The sequence below is a fragment of the Salmo trutta genome, chromosome 28 (genome assembly GCF_901001165.1).
Source record: "Salmo trutta chromosome 28, fSalTru1.1, whole genome shotgun sequence".
Classification (NCBI taxonomy): Eukaryota; Metazoa; Chordata; class Actinopteri; order Salmoniformes; family Salmonidae; genus Salmo; species Salmo trutta.
Window position 1 is genome coordinate 18,369,704 of NC_042984.1, and position 25,058 is coordinate 18,394,761.

The 25,058-nt window shown below is 41.0% G+C and overlaps 2 protein-coding genes and 1 long non-coding RNA gene across 5 annotated transcripts in view; 2 read left to right on the forward strand and 1 right to left on the reverse strand.

Moving 5' to 3' along the window:
* The window catches only part of LOC115165657 (inactive dipeptidyl peptidase 10-like), a 32,809-nt gene extending 30,861 nt beyond the window's left edge, over positions 1 to 1,948 (forward strand). For all 3 annotated transcript variants that reach the window (XM_029718919.1, XM_029718920.1, XM_029718921.1), the window contains 4 exons: positions 118 to 217; positions 311 to 369; positions 459 to 531; positions 677 to 1,948. In XM_029718919.1, coding sequence (XP_029574779.1) covers positions 118 to 217; positions 311 to 369; positions 459 to 531; positions 677 to 894 — 450 coding nt within the window. In that variant the 3' untranslated portion in view covers positions 895 to 1,948. The remainder of the gene's footprint in view (positions 1 to 117; positions 218 to 310; positions 370 to 458; positions 532 to 676) is intronic.
* Positions 1,949 to 3,255: 1,307 nt separating this feature from the next.
* Positions 3,256 to 19,061, forward strand: LOC115165660 (citrate synthase, mitochondrial). The gene is made up of 11 exons (XM_029718926.1): positions 3,256 to 3,441; positions 8,211 to 8,258; positions 8,572 to 8,679; positions 10,009 to 10,074; positions 11,678 to 11,809; positions 13,312 to 13,500; positions 14,179 to 14,381; positions 14,863 to 14,992; positions 15,187 to 15,288; positions 15,465 to 15,674; positions 15,974 to 19,061. The coding sequence occupies exons 1-11, from the start codon at positions 3,385 to 3,387 to the stop codon at positions 16,145 to 16,147; spliced, it is 1,419 nt and encodes a 472-aa protein (XP_029574786.1). The 5' UTR covers positions 3,256 to 3,384; the 3' UTR covers positions 16,148 to 19,061.
* LOC115165662 (uncharacterized) lies at positions 11,954 to 13,375 on the reverse strand. Its single transcript, XR_003870216.1, has 2 exons — positions 13,284 to 13,375; positions 11,954 to 13,136 (listed from the first exon to the last, which is right to left on the reverse strand). It is a non-coding gene; the product is annotated as an uncharacterized LOC115165662 (long non-coding RNA).
* Positions 19,062 to 25,058: the final 5,997 nt, after the last annotated feature.

Here is a 25,058-nt window from a genome sequence, read left to right on the forward strand (position 1 = left end):
AATTAACCTATATTCTGGCCACGACCATGTGATCACATGCGTTTCAAAAGTAAAATGTTGCAAAAGCATATATTATAAAGTCTCTCTGTTTAATGGCACTTGTGTCTTTCCCTACAGGCATTTGGTGGTTATTTATCCCTCAAGATGCTAGCTGCCACTGATCAGCTGTTTAAATGTGCAGCCGCTGTGGCTCCCATAACAGATTTCAAACTCTACAGTAAGTGAAGACTATACAATAGTGAAAAAACACACAAGAGCCTATGTTGAAAAGGAAACCAATAACAGTAATCTATTTTGCTTTCATGTATAGGTGCTGCCTTCTCAGAGAGGTATCTAGGTCTCCCAGCAAAGGAGGAGCACACTTATCTGGTGAGGATCCTCATACCTTGTGTAAACATGCATGGTAGGAAGTATAAGGCAATAGGTTATTGTAAGGGCTTTCTGTTTTGTCTCCTCAGACGGCATCTGTATTGGAAGATGTTCACAAGCTTAAAGACGAGAATTTCCTCTTACTGCATGGGACTGCAGACGGTGAGATTTGGCTATGATTTTAACAGCTAAATTTGTCCACTTTTTTTTAATCAATATGCAATTCAACTACTGAACTTATTAATAATAACTTGTATGTGTTTGTTTATGTCTTATGTGTGTGTTTTTTTGGCTTTGGGTGACGCAGCACGGGTCCACTTCCAGCACAGTGCAGAGCTCCTGAGTCGCTTGGTGAAGGTGGAGGCCAACTACTCCCTGCAGCTGTACCCAGACGAGGGCCACATCCTGAAGGAGCGGCGCAGCATCCAGCATTCCCAACGGACCTTGGTGCACTACCTCCAGACCTGCCTGAGACACAACCCCCTCCTGGCCTCCATAGAGGAGCCAGATGAGGAGGATGACTGAGTACTCCCACCTCTGGTACTGGAGAAACACTGAGAAGTGACGACTACTCAAAGTCAGACTACTACTAAACACTAGTCTCTTCCCACAGCCACTGACTAGACACAAGAACACGGGAGTGTGGACCAAGAATATCAGATCACAGCCTACTGTTATCAGTTCACAGCAACTTTGGAAACATACAATTTCTTCCCAACATTGTTTGTACTGTTTGAATTGTGTTGTCCCTGATTTGTTTACACTGTGTGGATCAATTATCCAAGAAGTGACCATGGCCAGGCCAAATGTTGATTCTTCTTCAAGTTTACAAAATAGCCTGAACATGCATGTCGTAATGGCTGCATGAAGCGGAGTGGTTTACAATGCCTTCTTCTATGTTTCGTTATCCTGCATATCTTAACTTTGCTTAATTTATTACAACTAAAATCAGCCTGCTATGCTGATATGTAAACACATATATGGTATGGACTTAGTGTCACTCTTAATGTGCCAAATACATGGTATGTTTACAAGTGTATTCACCATGTCAGTTCAGAGATGTATCCAGACTTGCAGAAGTTATAAACTGTATTTTCCATGCCTCTTGCATGATTATTTTCAACAGTTCCATGTTGTATTTGGTAACTTTGGATGGATATAATAAGAATGAACAAACCCAACAAACTATAATATGAAGCACATTTGTTAGAAGTATATTTCAGTAGTTATGTTTTTGTTTGTTTTCTTGAATGAATTTCCTTTGATAGTCACGCATACTTTGTTCATGTGTACTGCAATAGTTTAACACCTCACTGAAAATTATACATCTCCCCCAGTAACGTGGACTCCCAATCAAAGTTGTGGAACATCTATGGTGCACTGCATGTAGTCTGTTTGCAATTGAATAGCCAACTTTACATTTTTCCTTTTTTTTGTTTTACTAAATCCTTTACGATAAAGAATCAATTCCTTGTTTTACAGAAATATTGTTGTGTGTGTGTGTTCCATCACTGGCTGCTTTGGAGAGGACAAGTGGAGCCTCGGCCAAAGTATCAGCATTGAAATAGTGAATGAATAACTGTCTGTTGTGTCAAGTATAATTTCTTGAACCGGTCTCGTTGGTACCAGGTGTTTTTAACCTAGACCTCAACAGTCAGACTAAATATATTTGGCAAGAATTGGATAAGTGCAATATGGCCAGTGGTGGAAAAAGTACCCAATTCTCATACTTGAGTAAAAGTATAGATACCTTAATAGAAAGTTACTCAAGTGAAAGTCAATCAATCAAATAAAGCCCTTTTTATATCAGCCGATGTCACATAGTACTATACAGAAACCCAGCCTAAAACCCCAAACAGCAAGCAATGCAGATGTATATGCACGGTGGCTAGGAAAAACTCCCTAGAAAGGCATGAACCTACGAAGAAACCTAGAGCGGAACCAGGCTCTGAGGGGTGGCCAGTCCTCTTCTGGCTGTGCCGGGTGGAGATTATAACAGTACATAGCCAAGATGTTCAAAAGTTCATAGATGACCAGCAGGGTCAAATAATAATAATCACAGTGGTTGCAGAGGGTGCAACAGGACAGCACCTCAGGAGTAAATGTCAGTTGGCTTTTCATAGCCGAGCATTCAGAGTTAGAGACAGCAGGTGCGGTAGAGAGTCGAAAAACAGCAGGACCGGGACAAGGTAGCATGTCCGGTGAACAGGTCAGGGTTCCATTGCCGCAGGCATAACAGTTGAAACTGGAGCAGCAGCACAACTAGGTAGACTGGGGACAGCAAGGAATCATCAAGCCAGGTTGTCCTGAGGCATGGTCCCAGGGCTCAGGTGCTCCGGGAGGGAGAGAGAATTAGAGGGAGCATACTTAAATTCACACAGGACACCGGATAAGACAGGAGAAATACTCCAGATATAACAGACTGACCCTAGCCCCCGACACATGAACTATTGCAGCATAAATACTGGAGGCTGAGACAGGAGGGGTCGGGAGACACTGTGGCCCCGTACGACGATACCCCCGGACAGGGCCAAACAAGTCAGCCAGTAAAATACTACTTCAGTAAAAGTCTAAAAGTATTTGGGATTTAAATATAGTTAAAGATCAAAACTAAATGTAATCGCTAAAATATACTAAGTATCAAAAGTAAAATATTGCTGATATTTATCAAATTATTTCAGATCTACACCTATAATTTATATGGTCATGTCCAGAAACAATGATGTTTTACTCTCTCACTCAATTCATTTAAATTGTGTGACAGAATGAAACGGAAATGAGTTCCATCCCAGTCTTCCGTTTTCCTTAGCCAATCGTTTCGATTGATAGAGACACACGAGGCTCAACTGGCCAATCAGGTTACATTTCGCTGCAACCGCCATCCAATCAACGATACGCCTACTTGCGGGCCCGAATCCCCCTTCAACCTTCAGTAGTGCTTTTTCTGTAGGGGCACCTTCAACTAGCTTCGCTGGGCACTGTCTTTCAGAATAAATATATTTTCCCACAGACATCATGTCCTTTCTGGCTACCAGTATCAGCAGGCTAGCGCCAAGACTCCTTCAGTCAAAGGTAAGGCGAGGCAAAGAGCCTCTTCGAAGTAGAGTGGGCGTCAGTGTTCGCTAATTTGCTAGAAACTAACAAGTAAACTTCAACAACTAGCTAGCCGGCTTGCTCGCTATCCATGAAAAATGTCGGTTGTTGTTCATGTATGCTAGTGGCTACACATCGCCAGACTGTTTTGAAGCTTGCCAACGGTGGTCCTCTCTTAAATGTGTTGGCACTACTGTTTCTCGTCTTTTTAGGTTAGCTGCGAGCTAGCCAGTTGACAGTGACGGATAACGTTAACTAACAGGAGATTGATTGTGTAGGAGGTTGACGTTTGACAGCTAGTTAGCTATCCCTCATCTCACATGGAAGTAATTTAAACTGCTTGTTTAGATCATCCAAAATAATGCATAGTCTTATGTTAGCTACCTACTGTCAGCAGTGGCACGTTAATTGGCTGGCTAGCTAATCTGCTCCTCCACTTCCCCTCATTTGACCTTCAGTGCTAACGTTTCCATTCATAAGTAAATGTCCTAACTATTAGCCAATACAACAGCAACTATCTAGGTTTGTTCATTTTCGGGTGCTGTATTGTTGCCAAGTCTCCATTTATGTCGCAATCTACACTGAAAAAAATATATAAACGCGACTTGTAAAGTGTTGGTCCTGTGTTTCATGAGTTTATAGAAAAGATCCTAGAAATGTTCCATATGCACAAAGCTTTTCTCTCATTTTGTGGACACTTTTTTTTTTTTTTTTTGACATCCAAGTTAGTGAGCATTTCTCCTTTGCCAAGATAATCCATCCACCTGACAGGTGTGGCATATCAAGAAGTTGATTAAACAGGAACCCGCCCCTATCCATAGATCAGAGCCTAATTTATTTTTAATGGACTGATTTCCTTATGAACTGTAACTCAGTATAATATTTGAAGTTGTTGCATATTGTGTTGATCTTTATTCAGTATACCTAGCCAGTTAACTATCCTATTATGTAATAGGTCTATGTGCAACACTGAAGTTTCAATAACACATTGATTTGAATTCTGTCTTGTCTATCTTCATGCATTCCACAGAGGTCTGTATTGATTCCTGGGTGCCACTGCTACCTCTTGCCTGGAAACCCAACGTTAAATTGCATTGAATTCTATGTCCGGCAGAAATGAGTGTTTTGAATCAGGAAAGTTTCCTTTCACGACCTCTACAAGCCAGAATGTTGAATACAATTATGTTTTAACATACTTTACCGGTTGTCTGTGCAGTTGGTCCTTTTGGCAGTAGTAATGTGAAGCAATATCCACAAGAAAGTATAATTACATTAACTTTTCAAAGCTCTGGTAGTGTGTTCAGATTTATATCACCTGAAGCATGCACAGAACCATGTAAACATGTGCTTGGTAAGTAGACATGAGGCTCGTGCATGTATTCTTTTTCTTGTGCACATGCTTCAGGTGATAGAAGTCTGAGCGCTACCAGCACTTTCAAAAGTTGATGTAATTATACTTTCCTGTGGATATATTGTCTCCTACTGCCAAAGGACCAACTGCAAGGACAACTGGTAAAGTACGTTCAAATATAATTTTATTTGACATTCTGGCTTGTGGAAGTTGTGAGAGGAAACTTTCCTGATTCAAACGCTCATTTCTGCCCATTGGGTTTCAAGCAACTACCTCCTTGGTCAGGAGTAAGACTTAAAAACTGTCTGAGTGTCCTTGGCACACCGGCTGTAACTAGATTGTAACCTACAGTACTGCCTTCACCCAATTACCCTCCTGCTCAGATTATTCTATTTCTATGGCCCAGATAGCTGACAAATCACGGTAACTTGCAACATCTTATTTGGACTGTTCACTTTCAATCCTCAGACAGATGTACCTCTCGTTCACCAATGAGGGCTCCCTCTTTGATTCTCAGTTGAAGCATTGATGACGTTGTGGAACTGTGTACAGTAGTCCCAGCACTTTGTCTACACGTTAATAATCCTTGCTTGCGATACGGTTTTGGAAACCTTTCATTAAATAAAAGGTTAAATGAATACACCTTTTTATAGCGTTAGGATTCACACCCGGCCATCTAGCCAATTAGAACCGCTGTAACATGGCAATCTAGCATCTACGAACAACTGTGTGTATCGGAAGGAGGATGCCAGAAAAGTGTTGTAACTGGAAAATACTGTCGGCTGTAAATGTGATAACCGGTTAAAATAGTGTACAGTTAGTGTATATTTAGCTTTTCTAGGAATTAATGGTAACAGAAAGGGGGATACCTAGTCAGTTGTACAACTAACGCCTTCAACTGAAATGTCTTCCGTATTTAACCCAACCCCTCAATCAGAGAGGTGCGGGGGGCTGCCTTAATCGACATCCACGTCTTCGGGGCCTGGGGAGCAGTGGGTTAACTGCCTTGCTTAGGGGCAGAATGACAGATTTTTACTTTGTCAGCTCGGGGATTTGATCTTTCGGTTACTGGCCCGACGCTAACCACTAGGTAAATGTACTACTGGTGATAGCAAACAATTCACACACGTAATTTATGAAACAATGCATTTTATTTTACCTTTATTTAACTAGGCAAGTCAGTTAAGAACAAATTCTTATTTTCAATGATGGCCTAGGAACAGTGGGTTAACTGCCTTGTTCAGGGGCAGAACGACAGATTTTTACCTTGTCATCTCGGGGATTTGACTTTGCTACCTTTTGGTTACTAGGTCAACGCTCTAACCACTAGGCTACCTGCCGCCCCCCGAATGTGCATTGTGCAGTCCCCTTCTTGTACTGTGCCATCCCCGCGGCCTCCGCAAAGGATTAGTTCACTGAGATGGGCGTGCATAAGACGGGTGTCTCCTGTGCCATTAAAATATATATATTTTTTAATCACACACACACTACCGTTCAAATGTTTGGGGTTACTTAGAAAGGTCCTTGTTTTGGGAAAAAAAGCAGATTTTTGTCCATTAAAATAACATCAAATTGATCAGAAATAAAGTGTAGATATTGTTAATGTTGTAAATTACTATTAAAACCATTTTGCAATTATGTTAGCACAGCTGAAAACTGTTCTGATTAAAGAAGCAATAAAACTGGCCTTTAGGCTAGTTGAGTATCTGGAGCATCAGCATTTGTGGGTTAGATTAAAGGCTCAAAATGGCCAGAAACAAATAACTTTCTTCTGAAACTCGTAAGTCTATTCATGTTCTGAGAAATGAAGGCTATTCCATGCAAGAAATTGCCAAGAAACTGAAGATCTCGTACAACACTGTGTACTACTCCCTTCACAGACCAGCGCAAACTGGCTCTAACCAGAATACAAAGAGTGGGAGGCCCCGGTGCACAACTGAGCAAGAGTACATTAGTGTCTAGTTTGAGAAACAGACACCTCACAAGTCCTCAACTGGCAGCTTAATTAAATGGTACCCGCAAAACACCAGTCTCAACGTCAACAGTGAAGAGGTGACTCCGGGATGCTGGCCTTCCATTAAAAATCGAATGATTGATCACTGTTTTAATGTTGGATTATAGCTGCTATGGGATGTAGGCTGCCCACACCTAAAGTAGAGTTCCACCCAGTGGGAACGTAGCCAGATGGGACTCCCTAAAAACATGCCACTTCCATACAGCTACACCCGGAAGTGACTTTTCATCCCAGGTTTTTGCTAAACCTAACACTTTTCCTAACCCTTTTTGCTAACCTTAACCTAATTTTCCAACCTGCCACATTAATTCTCCTAACCTACTATGAAAAAGTTACTTCCGGTTGTGGCTGTATCGAAGGGGCGTGTTTTTTGGGAATCTTGTAGCCAGATGTCCCTTGCGTTGATCCCCTGGCTCCATCCCCCTTCCATTGACTTTGACAATCTGACTGATGAGTCTGGTCAGAGATCTGTATATAATGACGAGATGCTCATGTCTTTGCCCTAACAATGGGAGCCGTTGTCCCAAAGACAAGCTTAAATAAAAAAACAAACCCATAGAAACGCATTGGGCTTATTTTGGACATGTTTTTGCGAGAGTGAAACCTCTCGCTTCGCCTCTTCCTCTCTGGTCTGGTTTCAGACTACTGGTAGTAATCACCTGCTAAGCTACAAGGTTACTGGCAGCCAGTCAACAACTTTCATATCCTGACTGGGCTGATTTTAAAAAGATTTTATTTGTATTTTTTTATTTTTTATTTTTTATTTACTCACTCAAGAACATTCCTGTTAATCCCACTCAATCTCCTAGTTCTAGTGACCGAGTCCTTAGGGTCATCTGCCATTGATGGGTGGTAGCCTTAGACAAATGCAGCTGGATAGCTGGAGTAACAAATACATTATGGTTCATTGAAATTGAGAAATATTGCTAGCTTTTCGCTATAAACCCTCTAGGTTCATTTTCATTCATTATACTAGCTGCTCCCATTTACCTCTGACAACAGTATAATGGTCTCCACTGTTATCTGCAGTCAAGGCAGACATTGCGGTTTGCCGGACCAGATAACAGTTATCTATACAGAACCAATTACCTGATCTGCCCACCCTGTTGTGGATGTTGTTAGTCTATGGGGTTGGATATTTAGGCTAACTGAGAAGCAGCGAGAAATCAGGATTTCATGGTACTATCAGCTCAATGATTAAATTAGACCTACTTCTAATAGTCTAGCTGCAGGTATTGGAAATCAGAGTGCAGTTGTGCTACGCAGCTAATTTGAAGCTTCTCTAATGCTTCCTATACACTCAGTGCTAACCATGTCTTTGTTTTGACCACAGACCCTCCCTCAGGCTCATGTTTTCTGATGCTTGCATTTTCCTCTCTGCAGAATGCCTCATGTGTCATTGTGGCATCCAGACATGCCAGCTCATCAACAGTAAGTACTCTCAGACCACCTCTTCAAGGCCACTCATTGTCAGTTTGCCCATTATTAACGTTATTGTTGGTGAAGCATGATATTAATAGGGATTGACAAGAAGAGATTTGCCATTATGGACCATGCTGACTTTATAAGCCTGTGTTTTTCAACCTATGTTTTGGATATAATGGTTGTTTAACTAACACAGACTTGGCAGTGTTATCACACAGTTTTCACTAGGTTCTCTGTAGTTGACCTTTTTTTATATAGGCTGGTTTTCAACAAATGTTATTTTGACTGAGCTTTCAGAGACATGTCTGTGTTTTTGCAGAATTTAAAGGATGTTCTATCAGACCTCATCCCAAAAGAACAAAGTAGGATCAAGAGCTTCAAACAGCAGTATGGCAAAACCAACATTGGATCGATCACTGTTGATATGGTAAGTAATTGAGCCGTATTCATTCTCAGAACATAATGTTGGTAAAACCATACAAGAGAATCAAAGGCTTTTAATGTAGAAATAAACCACTGTGAGAGGAAAATTGCAAGATTATGTTATAATACTTTTATTGCATCAAATGGTTGTTTTATGCAATAGAATAAGGGGTGGCTAGAACGCTCGTTCGTCTATGTTCTACTGAGGATGGGCCTCTGGGAGATAACACTGACAGGAGATTTATGATGTCTTTGGGGATACCGCATTCCAGAGCATGAGTTCATGTTTCTGTTCTATACGGTACCAGTGAGACATGGCTCCAGTATGGAGTTGGGGGGCCAGACACTGGTCTCTACACAGACACTGGTCTCTACACAATGTTTTTACAGAAGATACTGTCTGCTGTGAATTATAAGTATCTTTCATACAAATCTTAACCTTGTGACCCATTCTATACATCTGTTCATCATGTAGGTTGAAAGGGGTGTATCTTGGCTATAAAAGACCTTTGTACTTTTGTCTCGGGGCTCTCAACGAATCATCTAAGGGTGATTCGTCGACCAGCCATCATTATCGTAGAGCACTCAATCGATTCACTTTATATGTTTGTGTAGTATTGACCTGCTCCATTATTAAGTGATTTAAAGATTTAGTTTAAGTGTAACTCTGACTTGTGTGATAAGGTTGTCTCTCCTCATTTGATAGTAAAGAAATTAACCACCACGCCACAAAGATCAGAAAAGCAAAATTCCATTAACAAAATGATGTGTGGTGAGGGTCTTTAGTTTATCAATATGTAGAAATGGATTCATATTACTTTATTATAAACCGGCTGCTACGTGATTGGGTCTGATGTTGCCCCTCAGCCATCCCCCTTTTAGCATACTAGCGGTCATGTAATGTACCACTACTCAGCCTGTTCCCTGCCAGCTGAGCACAGCCTCATGATGATGTGGCCGATGACACTTTGCTTCTTGAAAACTTGATTGCTGACATTCAAAACATTTTGAGACTGTACCAACAGCGGACTAATGCAAAAAAAATACTTAAAATATAAAGCGGAGTCACAGCTCTTGCCTCCCACACCAGAAATCACAGCAGACTCACTCCAGAGTTACACACACCTCAGCTCTTACAGAGACCGTCATCCACACATTTATCATTCACATGACATCTTCACTCTTTTTATGACTATGAAGAATGTAGATGAATTAAGATCAGGGTCATCTTTACACATTTTGATCTGAGACACTTATTTCTGGACTTTGATCAGAGAGAATTAGTCTAGCCTATATTGAGCTTTCTGTACAGAATGTAATTTCCGTTTCACAGGTCTATGGTGGGATGAGGGGCATGAAGGGTCTGGTGTACGAGACCTCAGTGCTGGATCCTGATGAGGTGTGTTTCCTGCCATCACAACACAAATAATCCACTAAACAGTAACACCCACAGAATAATTGATGTGTGAAGCTGAGTGCCTTCAGAAAGTATTCAGACTCCTTGACTTATTCCACATTTTGTGTTACAGCCTGAATTCAAAATTGATGAAAGCAATTTCTCGCCCATCTACACACAATACACCTTAATGACAAAGTGAAAACATGTTTTTAGACATTTTTGCACATTTTATTGAAAATGAAATACAGAAATAAGTATTCACACTCGAGTCAATACTTTGTAGAGGCACCTTTGGCAGTGATTACAGTCATTCTGGGTAAGTCTCTAAGAGCTTTCCACACCTGGATTGTACACCATTTGGCCATTTTATTATAAAAAAAATTCTTCAAGCTCTCAAATTGCTTTTGGATCATTGCTAGACAACCACTTTCAGGTCTTACCATAGATTTTCATGTATATTTAAGTCAAAACTGTAACTCGACCACTCAGGAACATTCACTGTCTTCTTGGAAAGCAACTCCAGTGTAGATTTTGCCTTGTCTGTTAGTTCATTGTCCTGCTGAAAGGTGAATTAATCTCCCAGTGTCTGTTGGAAAGCAGACTGAACCAGGTTGTCCTTTAGGATTTTGACTGTGCTTAGCTCCATTCCGTTAAGGACTGGGGAGTTTTTCAGGATAAAAAATTAACAATTACAAGCACACCCATAACATGATGCAGCCACAACTATGCTTTAAAATATAGAGAGTGGTACTCAGTAATTAGTTGTATTGGGTTTGCCCCAAACATAACTTTGTATTAGGGACAAAAAGTTAATTGCTTTGACAGATTTTTTTCTAGTATTACTTTAATGCCCTGTTGCAAACAGGGTGCATGTTTTGGAATCTTTTTATTCTGTACAGCTTCCTTCTTTTCACCCTGTCAATTAGGTTAGTATTGTTGAGTAACTACAATTTTGTTGGTCCACCCTCAGTTTTCTCCTATCACGGCCAATGGCCTCAGGGTGACATCCATGAGCAGTTTCTGTCCTCTCCGGCAACTGAGTTACCATCCAAAGTGTAATTAATAACTTCACCATACTCAAAGGGTCTTTATTTATTTTTATTTTTTTAACCCATCTACCAATAGGTGCCTTTCTTTGCAAGGCATTGAACAACCTCTGGTCTTTGTAGTTGAATCTGTGCTTGTAATTCACTGCTTGACTGAGGGACCTTACAGATAATTGTACGTGTGGGGTACAGAGATGAGGTAGTCGTTCAAAAATCATGTTAAACACTTATTGCACACAGAGTGAGTCCATGCAACTTATTATGTGACTTGTTAAGCACATTATTTTTACTCCTGATCTTATTTAGGCTTGCCATAACAAACGGGTTGAATACTTATAACATTTTGGTTTTTCTTTATTAAATGATTTGGTGTAAATTTTGAAAAACATATTTCCACTTTGATATTAGGGTATTGTGTGTGTGTGTGTGTAGGCCAGTGACAAAACATCTACATTTTAATAAATTTTAAATTCAGTCTGTAAGACAACAAAATGTGGAAAAAGGGGTGTAAGTACTTTCTGAAGGCACTATGTAAATTGTGTCAAATTTGTCTTTAGGGCATCCGCTTCCGTGGCTACAGCATTCCAGAGTGTCAGCAGCTGTTGCCCAAGGCTCCAGGAGGTCAGGAGCCGCTGCCTGAAGGCCTCTTTTGGCTGCTGGTCACAGGACAGGTCCCCACAGAGGAACAGGTGAGATGGGGCTAGGGCTAGATGTGCTAAGTCTAATTTAAACTGAATGTGAAGATTTAGTCTGGTCAAGTGAAAAAGGAGGTTAAAGGGTAGCATAAACATAACCACATGGATTTGCATTATTATACGCACGAGAAGTTTCAATGCCATGTTAGACCTCACTTTTATTTTTCAAGTTATTACATAAAACCGATCAGAATGCCGAAGTCATGCCAGAAAATGTTTTTTTGGGGGATGTGCCGTTTTATATGGAGGACCGGGCCAGTCAGCATATTCCTTATAATGTAAACTCCAACAGAAATAACTTAATGTATAACTTCAAATTAAACCAAATCGTTTGCACCTTCATAACTACTGGTTTCAATAAAATGTTCAGCTAACTTAAAATCAAATTAATTTATGAATTTATTGATAGAAATCAGCTTGCAAAGTTGCTAGCCAACTAGCCTGCTAATGTTAGCCCTACTAGCCTGCTAACGTTAGGTTAGCACTGCATGAGTCAGCCAGTTGCGATCAACACCTAGCTTACAGAAACATTTAAAGTAAACCAAAGTTTGGAACATGCATAACACCATCTAAACAATTATCAAATAATGTTGCCGTATATGCAGTTATCTTAGCCAGTCAGCTATGGTTACTTATTTTAGCCTGCTTGCTAGCATAGCCAGCTAACTAGCCTAGTTGGCCAACCACCACGGTCGACATAGCTAAGTGGTAAGCCAGAGAACAACACCAACTATTCTAGCACAAGCAGGAAAAATATATATAAATCTAACAGATATAAAGTAGAGAGCGTGGAGACTTACCAATTGACAGCTGAGTTAATAACCAAAGAAGAGCCTAGGAAGAGGCCTTTTCACCAGCCTGAGGGATCAGCTAATACAATAGAGATATAGGGAGGTAAATCCACATTGAATTTACCTGGTTTATCTCATTACTGCTGACTCTTGTGATGTACCGGTAGGGAACAGAGGTTGCTGGCATAACATTCACGCTCTGCATAGTACCTGGTTTCAGTCACTCATTCCGAATCCTGCCTTCCACTTGTTATAGCTATCAAAGTCCTCCGTGGTTAAATGAGCACTGCATACAGTAGACGTGCCCGTGGTTCCCTTCATCCAATCCGCTCGCTTCAACTGGACAAACCGGTCCCACTACAAAGCTAGCTTCTTGTTTTTGGGCCACAAATTGTGGGTATTACTGCACCCAGCAACGACCCAACTCCAACACACATCCTTGGCATTTGGTGTTTGCTGCAGCTCTTTCTTGAAGCCACCACGAGATGAGATCTAATTCCACCCTAATATGGCTCAGCTGGAGGAATTTCCTATATTACATACCAGAAGCAAGTTACTTTATGGTTTAGGAGGAAGGCATTGAAGTTCTACAACCATAGCAAAGTGATGGTGATTTATGTTTTGGATTGAAGAACATTTCCTGTCTCAAATTTTTTATTGGCCCTACTTGTACTCACCGATCATGTTTGCATCTCATCTCTCCAGGTGAGCTGGTTGTCCAAAGAATGGGCTAAGCGGGCAGCACTCCCCTCCCACGTCGTCACCATGCTAGATAACTTCCCCACCAACCTTCACCCAATGTCCCAGTTCAGTGCCGCAATCACAGCTCTGAACAGCGAGAGCAGCTTTGCCCGGGCATACTCCGAGGGCGTCAACAAGGCCAAGTACTGGGAGGTAAGTCACACAGACAGATCTCAGCATGTATTCTTCACAGACCTGGGTTCAAATGGTATTTGACATGTTTTTTTAAATACGTTGTCTGTGTTTGAGTGTGCCTGGTGAGATGGAACAAATAGAATAGCCATTAAGGTGTAAACCATGAACATCTGGCGCTTCAGGCAGGCTAAAGCCAACGCTCAAAGTATTTGAAAGATTTTAAATATAATTTGAACCCAGGTCTGCATTCCTCACAATACAATGCAGTACAGGCAGAGGTGTGGCTAAAGGCATTAAACCAGTGTGTGATGCCAGATCAATGAGTCGTCTTCACTAAACCTTGACTGATTTTCAAGTGTCTGTTCTTTTAAATGTGAATTTTAACACGCACACCAGGTCTCCCTTGAACAAGAGCATATTCATCTCTTCCTCGACTTCCTGGTTAAAGATTAGGCTAAATTTAAGTTTAAGTTCGACAGACAGACTTGAAAAAGCTCACAGACCAAAACATCAACAGGAAATCACCTACTGAGGTAATCGTGTGTGGGATTTATCATCTTTCAGTGAGAACCTGTGGGAGACAGTCTACTGACTGTTGATTAAACCACCTACCCTTCTCTATTCAGTTCATCTACTCTATTCCTGTGGATCTACTCTATTCCTGTTCATCTATTCAGTTCATCTACTCTATTCCAGTTCATCTATGAGGACTCCATGGACTTAATTGCCAAGTTGCCATGTGTTGCTGCTAAGATCTACCGTAACCTGTACCGTGAGGGAAGCAGCATTGGAGCTATTGACTCCAACCAGGACTGGTCCGCTAACTTCGCCAACATGCTGGGCTACAGCAACTCTGCTGAGTTCACTGAACTTATGAGGCTCTACCTCACCATCCACAGGTATTTTACTATGGGCCAGTTTCAGGTTAAGAATCTCCACTGAAGAATCTCCATTGAAACCAACCCTGAAGGATGTATATTTTAAGCATAATTACAGTTTAAGCGCCTTTGGGTCATTGAAAAGCACTCTATAAAACCCAGGTATTCATATTATTAACCATTGTAAGTCATTGATTTATTTGACTTTTGGGGGGGTTGCCATTTTGTCATTTTTGGCTGTAGCTCCTTCCTTTGCCACTAAATTCTGGCATTGCATGATAGAGAATTGTGAGACCCTCAAATATAAAAATTCTCTGCCCCCTAGTGTTTATATTGTTGCATTAGAATGATTCTACAGTTTTGGGGAGGTTAACGCTGTATTTGAATATAGCTCTGTATAAATGTTTTAGTTAGTAATAATCAATAATGTGAAGTACAATTTTGTAATGAATTACTATACATTAAATGTGGTCACATTGAATGTGACCCTTTGGGGTTTCAGTGACCATGAGGGAGGCAACGTCAGCGCCCACACAAGTCACCTGGTGGGCAGTGCTCTGTCCGACCCTTACCTCTCCTTCAGTGCTGCTCTGAACGGGCTGGCTGGACCTCTGCATGGGCTGGCCAACCAGGTCTGTGTCAATCCTGTCCTTTGCTCTGCACAGTCACATGGATGGATAGATGGATGGACAGAACGATAGTAATGTTGGCGTAACTGGCTTTTCCTTAACATCAGCACAACAGTGCTTTTATAGAGTGTTCCTGTTTTAGACTTGCTGAGATTATAACAGTATGTTACTGATATGTGTTTCTGTGTGCCCTGCAGGAGGTACTGGTGTGGCTGACGGCCCTGCAGACGGAAATGGGAGGGGAGGTGTCTGATGAGAAGATGAGGGATTACATCTGGAACACACTCAAGTCTGGCAGGGTAAGAGTGTATCTGGCTTCACTATTACAACACATCTTACCAAAAATTCCCTAGTTCTCCAGGATTCTGGGAATCAGGAAGGAAGGAGTGAATCCTCCAACGGGGATCCTGAAGAACACAGGACATTTGGGGGAAGTTTGCAACCCTACTCCTCACACCCTCTCTCTCTGCCGTAGGTGGTGCCAGGCTACGGGCATGCTGTCCTGAGGAAGACTGATCCCAGGTACCAATGCCAGCAGGAGTTTGCCTTTAAGCACCTGCCCAATGACCCCATGTTCAAGCTGGTGCACCAGCTCTACAAGATTGTGCCCCCAGTGCTGCTAGAGCAGGGTAAGGCCAAGAACCCCTGGCCCAACGTAGATGCCCACAGTGGAGTGCTGCTGCAGGTAAGCAATATTCTTTATTCGGGCATTCTGCTCAACAATGTCCTATTGTAATGTTACGTATTGCAATGTAATGCAGATCTATTCTGAAACTTCGATGGAAGTTGAATTTGAAAGTGCATTCTAAATGTATTTTGACCAGTCAGCATTACAATCCAGATGTACTTCAATTATAAGCATCACAAGACACAGCACCTGTATGTATTAGTTTAGTCTTTTAATCATTCCATTTTTGTTGACCCTCTGTAACAAAACATATTTGATCTCTCCCTGGCCTTCCCCCTGACCTCTCTCCACTACAGTATTATGGGATGACAGAGATGAACTACTACACTGTGTTGTTCGGTGTGTCCCGAGCCCTGGGAGTGCTGGCCCAGCTGATCTGGAGCCGAGCCCTGGGCTTCCCCCTGGAACGCCCCAAGTCCATGAGCACGGACGGACTCATGACCCTGGTGGGGGCCAACAAGTCAGGCTGAAGAGGGAGAGGAGAGAAGGGAGGAAATAACAAATAAAAGCTGGCCTCGCCCCCATCCCATGAAAGAGATTCAAAGAGACAGTACACTTTTTTAATTTATTATTATAAATCAAAAATCCCCAAAAAGGGCATTTTGATATTTACATTGTTTGGTGTGAGACACTGTTAGGTATTCATAGATATGCTATATTATATATCCCCGCTTTGCCTCCACATTAGGAAGATAAAGAGAGAAGATGCAAAACACGTACTCATACACTGAGTGTAAAAAAACAAGAACTCCTTCCTAATATTGAGTAGCACCCCCCCGCCCCGTTTTGCCCTCAGAACAGACTCAATTTGCCAGGGCATGGACTCTACAAGGTGTCGAAAGCGTTCCACAGGGAGGCTGGCCCATGCAGACTCCAATGCGTCCCACAGTTGTGTCAAGTTGGCTGGATGTCCTTTGGTCCACAACCCATTCTTGATACACACAGGAAACTGTTGAGCGAGAAAAATCCGGCAGTGTTGCAGTTCTTGACACACTCAAACCAGTGCACCCGGTACCTACTACCATACCCCGTTCAAAGGCACTTCAATCTTTTGTCTTGGCCATGCACCCTATGAATGGCACGCATTCACAATCCATGTATCAATTGTCTCAAGGCTTAAAAATCCTTTAACTTGTCTCATCTCCTTCATCTACATTGATTGATTGAAGCGAATTCAACAAGTGACATCAATAAGGGATAATAGCTTTCACCTGGTCAGTCTGTCATGGAAAGAGCATGTGTCCTTAATGTTTTGTGCACTCGATGTATATACAATTCACCTGCCTAGAGATTACAGCTAGTTTAATTTATGTCCAGTGTTTGCTAACCCCATGCCTCTAGGTATGCTGCCCAGTCTGTCACTCCACCTCATTACTACAGAGCTCCCACCTACCTCTGTTCCTGACTCAAGACAATTACAGCACAGTAGGCTAATGTGGTCTTGTAGCATCTCATCAGCTTTCCCCATGTGCCTGGGAGGACTGGGTCACCAACAGATTGAAGATGTGAAGGGGCATAAAAAGTAGCATGGAATCCAAACTCGTATACTGTTTTATTATTGTTTCAATTGGCGCATATCCTTTGATTTCCAGGCTACATAAACATAGAATTATGTGGGGAGTTACAGACGAATGCCAAATGGTCATCAATTGAGATTTAACTTGTGGTAGTTTGACATCAAGATTAACCCCTTTAAAAAGCAAGCACAATTAATAAGGAAGCAAGTTACTTTTAATTTCGGTCACATTATGCTGGTATTAGTTGCTGAAGCTTTGATTATCTGGAAATCCTGGCCTAATCTAAAACAGGGAAACATTATTTTTGCCTGAAACCCGCACCCCATTTATCTATACATTTCCCCCAATGTCACTCTAACCATTCTGATTTCACTCCCAAGAACACTCCAGTAAAGAAAAAGGTCTTTCTCTGTAAAAGTATGTAACTTCCACGGAAGATGTTCAATTTCGCCGAAGAAGGATGCAAATCAGGAAAAAAAGGGTACTGCCCCCTTTTAAAAATAAATAAATATATATAAATAAATATATATATTTATTTTCATTCGTCTGGCTTGATTCCCTGACTTCAATGGATTTAACCTTGAACACACCTCTATGATCAAAATAACCTTTTGTTTTTTTGTCATTCAATTGTGTCTTACATTCTTTTTCAATTTCTGTCTGGGCATCTTTTGTAATGTGGGATTTGTGTGGGTAGGATGTATATGATAGAGCTCTGAATTGAAGCCTGGAGTACCCAAAGGCCTGATTTAATAATAGCATAGACTTGTCATCTTTGAAGGATTGGGAGTACAAGGTCTTCTGATTTTAGTATGTACAAGAATGCAAGCTTGAACATAAGTGTGCAGTCGGGGGCTATTTATCTGTTGAAGTCCTGTCTTAATTTTGTTTATAAACTGGGTGGTTCGAGCTCGGCGTGCTGATTGGCTGACAGCCGTGGTATATCACGCGTATGACAAAACATTTGTTTTTACTGCTATTATTACGTTGGCAACCAGTTTTAATAGTAATAAGGTACCTTGGGGGTTTGTTGTATAGGCATTGTGTTGCGCCTAAGAAGCGTAGTATAGTGGTCATATAGCATACACTATAGTTAAGCAATAAGGCCTGAGGGGGTATATTACTAATGCCCCAGAAAAGCGCTTCAGTGATCAAAATGAGCACTTGTTGGTTTAGAATCCTTAATTCTTAGCAATAGTAAAACCCCTGTTAGATTTGTCATTTTTTGGGTGTTGAATGATAAACCTCTAATGTATAAAGATAATAATTTGTGGTTTTATTTGTACTTTGTATATAGTTATGTATAGCTTGAATGAATGAGCTATTTTCAAAAAGTACTGCTCAGTCATACAGATGTGACTCTGCCTCACTCATGACATCTTTCTGTTTTATGTGTCGCTTTGAAAGTTACTCTTGTAAATAAATCTAATAATCTGCTGTTTAGGGGGTGTTTGCTTTGACTGTTTTCAAGCTTGCTCTCAAGCAGCAGATATTGGTTGCAGGCACATAGCAGCTTTACCTGTGCTTACATGTTTATCAACACAACATGCTATATAGCAGCTGTAGCACTTCTCACACTGCTTTCTGGAACAACTCATTCAATGTCTGTCAGACTTCACTGGCGTCAGTCCCCTCCGATTTCTACGCCTTGCTATTCTCTCTTGGCTTCATGTTTTTCTGTGTTCATTCTTCTTGGTTTGTCTTGTGGAGCGTGGTTATTTCTGATCATAGAGGGTCTAAAGAACGTGTGGAACCAGGGGAAGATCTATGTCGGTGGGATTCAGTTGGAGAAAGCTATGACGGGATGGTTCAAATAGGTGAAAGGCGCTTAGAACAAATGGGAAACCAATAAATGTTTTTATTAACACTTGGTGTCATGTTCATGTTTACTCGTGGTGTGAAAAGAGGTTGAAAACTGACAAGGTTATTTCAATAACAAATGGAAACTAGCAAAGTTGCTGGTAATCTAGTCCTGGCAGATTGTCCTCCTGTCTCAATGTCCTGGATGAACTGTACATAATCAGATTAGGACTGGCATTTCCAGGTTTTGAAATTAAGGAATGAGAATACCCTTGTGCATGTAAAAAGATAATACACAACCAGCCAGTTTACCTTCTGTCAAATATGCCCAGCGGTCCATGTCTCACCTCTGGCTCTCTTGTTTCTGGCTCTGGAGAACTGCAGTCATGAGACCAGACCGAGGATAATGTTACACACTGAAACAACCACTCAGCCGCTGTTGCATGAGCCCCCACTGTGTTCATAAGTCTCTGCACCATGTCTGTTTCTGTATACAGGGCTAGACAGCTGAATCACAAGGAAGCAGGGCTTTGTTTAGTTAACTTTAGTTAATGTTCTACAACCAATTTATGTTCTGTTTAAGTACAGTATTACCCAACATGGCAGTCTTCCTTCCGTTGTTGTGATTTAATTTGTATAGGTATGGTGGTGTATGGGAGATATGTGTAATAATAATTGGCAGATGGTTAAAGGACCCATCTCTCTCTGCTGTTATTAATAACTGGCCCAGATACCACCACCCTGCTCTGGTTTCCCTTTGAAAAGGCAGCATCCCATCCACACACAGCGGAACCCCCACCACCACCACTCACACACTGATTCACACTTCTTCACCTGTTGCATTCGGTGCATGTGACAAAATGTGATTCTTTTTTTTTTCCTCTTCAGCTTCTGTGCTTGACACGGCAAAGGAAACAACTCTAAGGAGTTATGGCAATATGTATTTGGACTACATTGTATGGATGCACATTCCCAATATTCCATTCCATTGATGTGTGGTTTTGTAGTGAGCAGTGACCAGCTGCTCATGGTCAAAACCAGAATGTGACATTTTGCTGAAATTCTAATTGAAAATAAAAGTAGGGCACAAATAGTGTTTGTTCTCCAACTGATACCATGGTTACAGAAGTGTAAATGAACACACTAAAAACAACAACTTAAATTTGATCAGCACGCCAAACTCAAACATATGCTCATACACTGGGTCTCAACACCTGTCTGTGCATTATTGCTCATCTAGATCTAATTGGCAGAATAAGTAAAAGGTAGGCCTAATTAGGAATACAGTAACATGATTCACAATTCCACCTCCATCTTTATTTACAATACACACATGCACACAAATACAATTGCCCTATATCAACACCCGACAGGGAAAATGAAAAGCAATGAATACAGCGGTTCTTAGGAAGGCTAGAGGTGCAATACTGTTACATCAAACTGGATGACCACTAGCAATTTATTGGTTGCTTTTGAACATAAAAAAAAATACAAAAAGGAAGTTACTTTGAAGTATTGAGACAGTGGTTATGTGTCTTGGGAGTCTTGCTTAAGAACAAATGAATAGTCTTGAATCTAAAAGACACACTTAAAATAGCTTCCTATGTTAACCTTTCATGACCTAGAGTAAATTCCACCATCATAGCAAAAGGGCAAATACATACCAGTACATTACACATTTGTTTGACTTTGCTGAGTCCTTCATTACACATTAACTAAAATATGTCCATGTCTTCCCATTAAAACGTAGGCAAACCCAACAGAAATACAATTCAAAAGAAAACATCCTACACAAGTAGCCATATCTTTCATGCATAAATACTGCAATAAAATAACTTTATCTTGTTTAATTTATGAATGCGCTAGGCAGCCTGTCTTGACACACACAGCCATCTTGACACACTTTATAGAATTTTCACAGCATATCGACAAAGCTCCTTTTCTCCATATTTACATACAAGCTCAACGTTTAACAGACAAAGGCGCAGACTACATTTAAAAACGTTTTTTTTTCTCCACGAAAAATAAAGCACTTGAACAACATTCTTTCTGCACACACACAAAAAGTGAAAGAAAGCTGTTTTTAAATACATCTCTACAGTACCAGTCAAAAGTTTGGACACAAGTACTCATTCCAGGGGTTTTCTTAATTTTTTATTTCTATTTTCTACATTGTAGAATAATAGTGAAGACATCAAAACTATGAAATAACACATATGGAATCATGTAGTAATCAAAGTGTTAAATTAAAATATTTTGAGTTTCTTCAAAGTAGCCACCCTTTGCATTGATGACAGCTTTGCACACTCTTGGCATTCTCTCAACCAGCATCATGAGGTAGTCATCTGGAATGCATTTCAATTAACAGGTGTGCCTTGTAAAAAGTTAATGTGGAATTTCTTTCCTTTTTCATGCAATTGAGCCAATCAGTTGTGTTGTGACAAGGTAGGGGTGGTATACAAAAGATAGCCCTATTTGGTAAAAGACCAAGTCCATATAATGGCAAGAACAGCTCAAATAAGCAAAGCAAAATGACAGTCCATCATTACTTTAAGACATGATGGTCAGTCAATCCGGAAAATTTCAACTTTCTTCAAGTGCAGTCGTAAAACCCATCAAGCGCTACGATAAAACTGGCCCTCATGAGGACAGCCACAGGAAACAGACATCTCAACATCAACTGTTCAGAGGAGACTGCGTGAATCAGGCCTAAATGGTCGAATTTCTGCAAAGAAACCACTACTAAAAGGACATCAATAAGAAGAAGAGACTTGCTTGGGCCAACAAGCACGAGCAATGGACATTAGACCAAAGGAAATCTGTCCTTTGGGCTGATGAGTCCAAATTTGAGATTTTTAGTTCCAACCGCTGTGTCTTTGTGAAACGCAGAGTAGGTGAACGGATTATCTCTGCATGTGTGGTTCCCACCGGGACGCATGGAGGAGGTGTGATGGTTCTTTGCTGGTGACACTGTTTGTGATTTATTTAGCATTCAAAGCACACTTAACCAGCATGGCTACCACAGCAGTCTGCAGCGATACGCCATCCCATCTGGTTTGCTCTTAGTGGGACTATCATTTGATTTTGAACAGGACAATGATCCAACACACCTGCAGGCTGTGTAAGGGCTATTTGACCAAGAAGGAGAATGATAGTGCTGCATCAGATGACCTGGCCTCCACAATCACCCGACCTCAACCCAATTGAGATGGTTTGGGATGAGTTGGACGGCAGAGTGAAGGAGAAGGAGCCAAGAAGTGCTAACCATATGTGGGAACTCCTTCAGGACTGTTGAAAAAGCATTCCAGGTGAAGCTGGTTGAGAGAATGCCAAGAAGGTGCAAAGCTGTCATCAAGGCAAAGGGTGGCTACTTTGAAGAATCTCAAGTATAAAATATATTTAGATTGGTTTAACAATTTTTTTTAGTTACTACATGATTCCATATGTGTTATTTCATAGTTGATGTCTTTCCTATTAGTAAAAATAAAGAAAAACTTGCAAATGAGTAGGGGTGTGTGTGTGTGTGTGTGTGTGTGTGTGTGTACATACATACACACACACACACACACACACACACACACACACACACACACACACACACACACACACACACACACACACATACAGTTGAGGTCGGAAGTTTACATACACTGAGGTTGCAATCATTAACTCGTTTTGCAACCACTCCACACATTTCTTGTTAACAAACTATAGTTTTGGCAAGTCAGTTAGAACATCTACTTTGATAAAACAAAAATAGAACTGTTTGGCCATAATGACCATCGTTATGTTTAGAGGAAAAAGGGGGAGGCTTGCAAGCCAAAGAACACCATCCCAACCGTGAAGCACAGGGGTGGCAGCATCATGTTGTGGGGGTGCTTTGCTGCAGGAGGGACTGGTGCACTTCACAAAATAGATGGCATTATGAGGTTTGAAAATTACGTGGATATATTGAAGTAACATCAGTCAGGAAGTTAAAGCTTGCTCGCAAATGGGTCTTCCCAAGCACACTTCCAAAGTTGTGGCAAAATGGCTTAAGGACAACAAAGTCAAGGAATTGGAGTGGCCATCACAAAGCCCTGACCTCAATCCGATATGAAATTTGTGGGCAGAACTGAAAAAGTATGTGCGAGCAAGGAGGCCTACAAACCTGACTCAGTTACACCAGCTCTGTCAGGAGGAATGGGCCAAAATTCACCCAACTTATTGTGGGAAGCATGTGGAAGGCTACCTGAAATGTTTGACCCACATTAAACAATTTAAAGGCAATGCTACCAAATACTAATTGAGTGAATGTAAACTTCTGACCCACTGGGAATGTGATGGAAAAAATAAAAGCTGAAATAAATCATTCTCTCTACTATTATTCTGACATTTCACATTCTTAAAATAAAGTGGTGATCCTAACTGTCCTAAGACAGGGAATTTTTACTAGGATTAAATGTCAGGAATTCTGAAAAACTGAGCTTAAATGTATTTGGCTAAGGTGTATGTAAACTTCTGACTTAAACTGTATATACACATACACACACACACACACACACACACACACACACACACACACACACACACACACACACAACCGTTGAAAGGTTTGGGGTCACTTAGAAATGTCCTTGTTATTGAAAAAAAAAAAAATTGTCCATTAAAATAACCTCAAATTGATCAGAAATACAGTGTAGACATTGTTAATGTTGTAAATGACTATTGTAGCTGGAAACGGCAGATTTCTTTATGGGATATCTATAGAGGCCCATTATCAGCAACCATCACTCCTGTGTTCCAATGGCACATTGTGTTGGCTAATCCAAGTTTATAATTTTAAAAGGCTAATTGATCATTAGAAAACCCTTTTGCAAATATGTTAGCACAGCTGAAAACTGTCATCCTGATTAAATAAGCAATAAAACTGGCCTTCTTTAGACTAGTTGAGTATCTGGCGCATCAGCATTTGTGGGTTAAATTAAAGGCTCAAAATGGCCAGAAACAAAGGACTTTCTTCTGAAACTCGTCAGTCTATTCTTGTTCTGAGAAATGAAGGCTATTCCATGCGAGAAATTGTCAAGAAACTGAAGATATCGTACAACGCTGGGTACTACTCCCTTCACAGAACAGCGCAAACTGTCTCTAACCAGAATAGAAAGAGGGGTGGGAGGCCCCGGTGCACAGCTGAGAAAAGAGGAGAAGTACATCAGAGAGTGTCTAGTTTGTGAAACAGACGCCTCACAAGACCTCAACTGGCAGCTGCATTAAATAGTAGCCGCAAAACACCAGTCTCAATGTCAACTGTGAAGAGGGGACTCCGGGATGCTGGCCTTCTAGGCAGAGTGCCTCTGTCCAGTGTCTGTTCTTTTGCCCAACTTAATCTTTTCTTTTTATTGGCCAGTTTGAGATATGGCTTTTTCTTTGCAACTCTGCCTAGATGGCCAGCTATAATAGTCAGTTACAACATTAACAATGTCTACACGGTATTTCTGATCAATTTGATGCTATTTTAATAATGGACAAAGTGTTTTTCTTTCAAAAACAAGGACATTTCTATGTGACCACATACAGTCGTGGCCAAAAGTTTTGAGAATGACACAAATATTAATTTCCACAAAGTTTGCTGCTTCAGTGTCTTTAGATATTTTTGTCAGATGTTACTATGGAATACTGAAGTATAATTACAAGCATTTCATAAGTGTCAAAGGCTTTTGTCGGGGCATGGTCTCTACAAGATGTCAAAAGCGTTCCACAGGGATGCTGGCCCATGTTGACTCCGATGCTTCCCGCAGTTGTGTCAAGTTGGCTGGATGTCCTTGGGTTGGTGGATCATTCTTGATACACACGGGAAACTTGAGTGTGAAAAACCCAGCAGTGTTGCAGTTCTTGACACCAACTGGTGTACCTACTACCATACCCCGTTCAAAGGCACTTCACTTTTTTGTCTTGCCCATTCACCCTCTGAATGACACACATACACAATCCATGTCTCAATTGTATCAAGGCTTAAAAATCCTTCTTTAACCTGTCTCCTCCCCTTCATCTACACTGATTGAAGTGAATTTAACAGGTTCCATCA

Bases quoted from the DNA above. Each gene is read 5' to 3' on its own strand.
- LOC115165660 (XM_029718926.1), top strand. From the start codon at position 3,385: ATGTCCTTTCTGGCTACCAGTATCAGCAGGCTAGCGCCAAGACTCCTT. The intron at 14,382-14,862 runs GTATTTTACTAT...TTGGGGTTTCAG, and splicing joins CTCTACCTCACCATCCACAG to TGACCATGAGGGAGGCAACG. The intron at 15,675-15,973 runs GTAAGCAATATT...TCTCCACTACAG, and splicing joins ACAGTGGAGTGCTGCTGCAG to TATTATGGGATGACAGAGAT.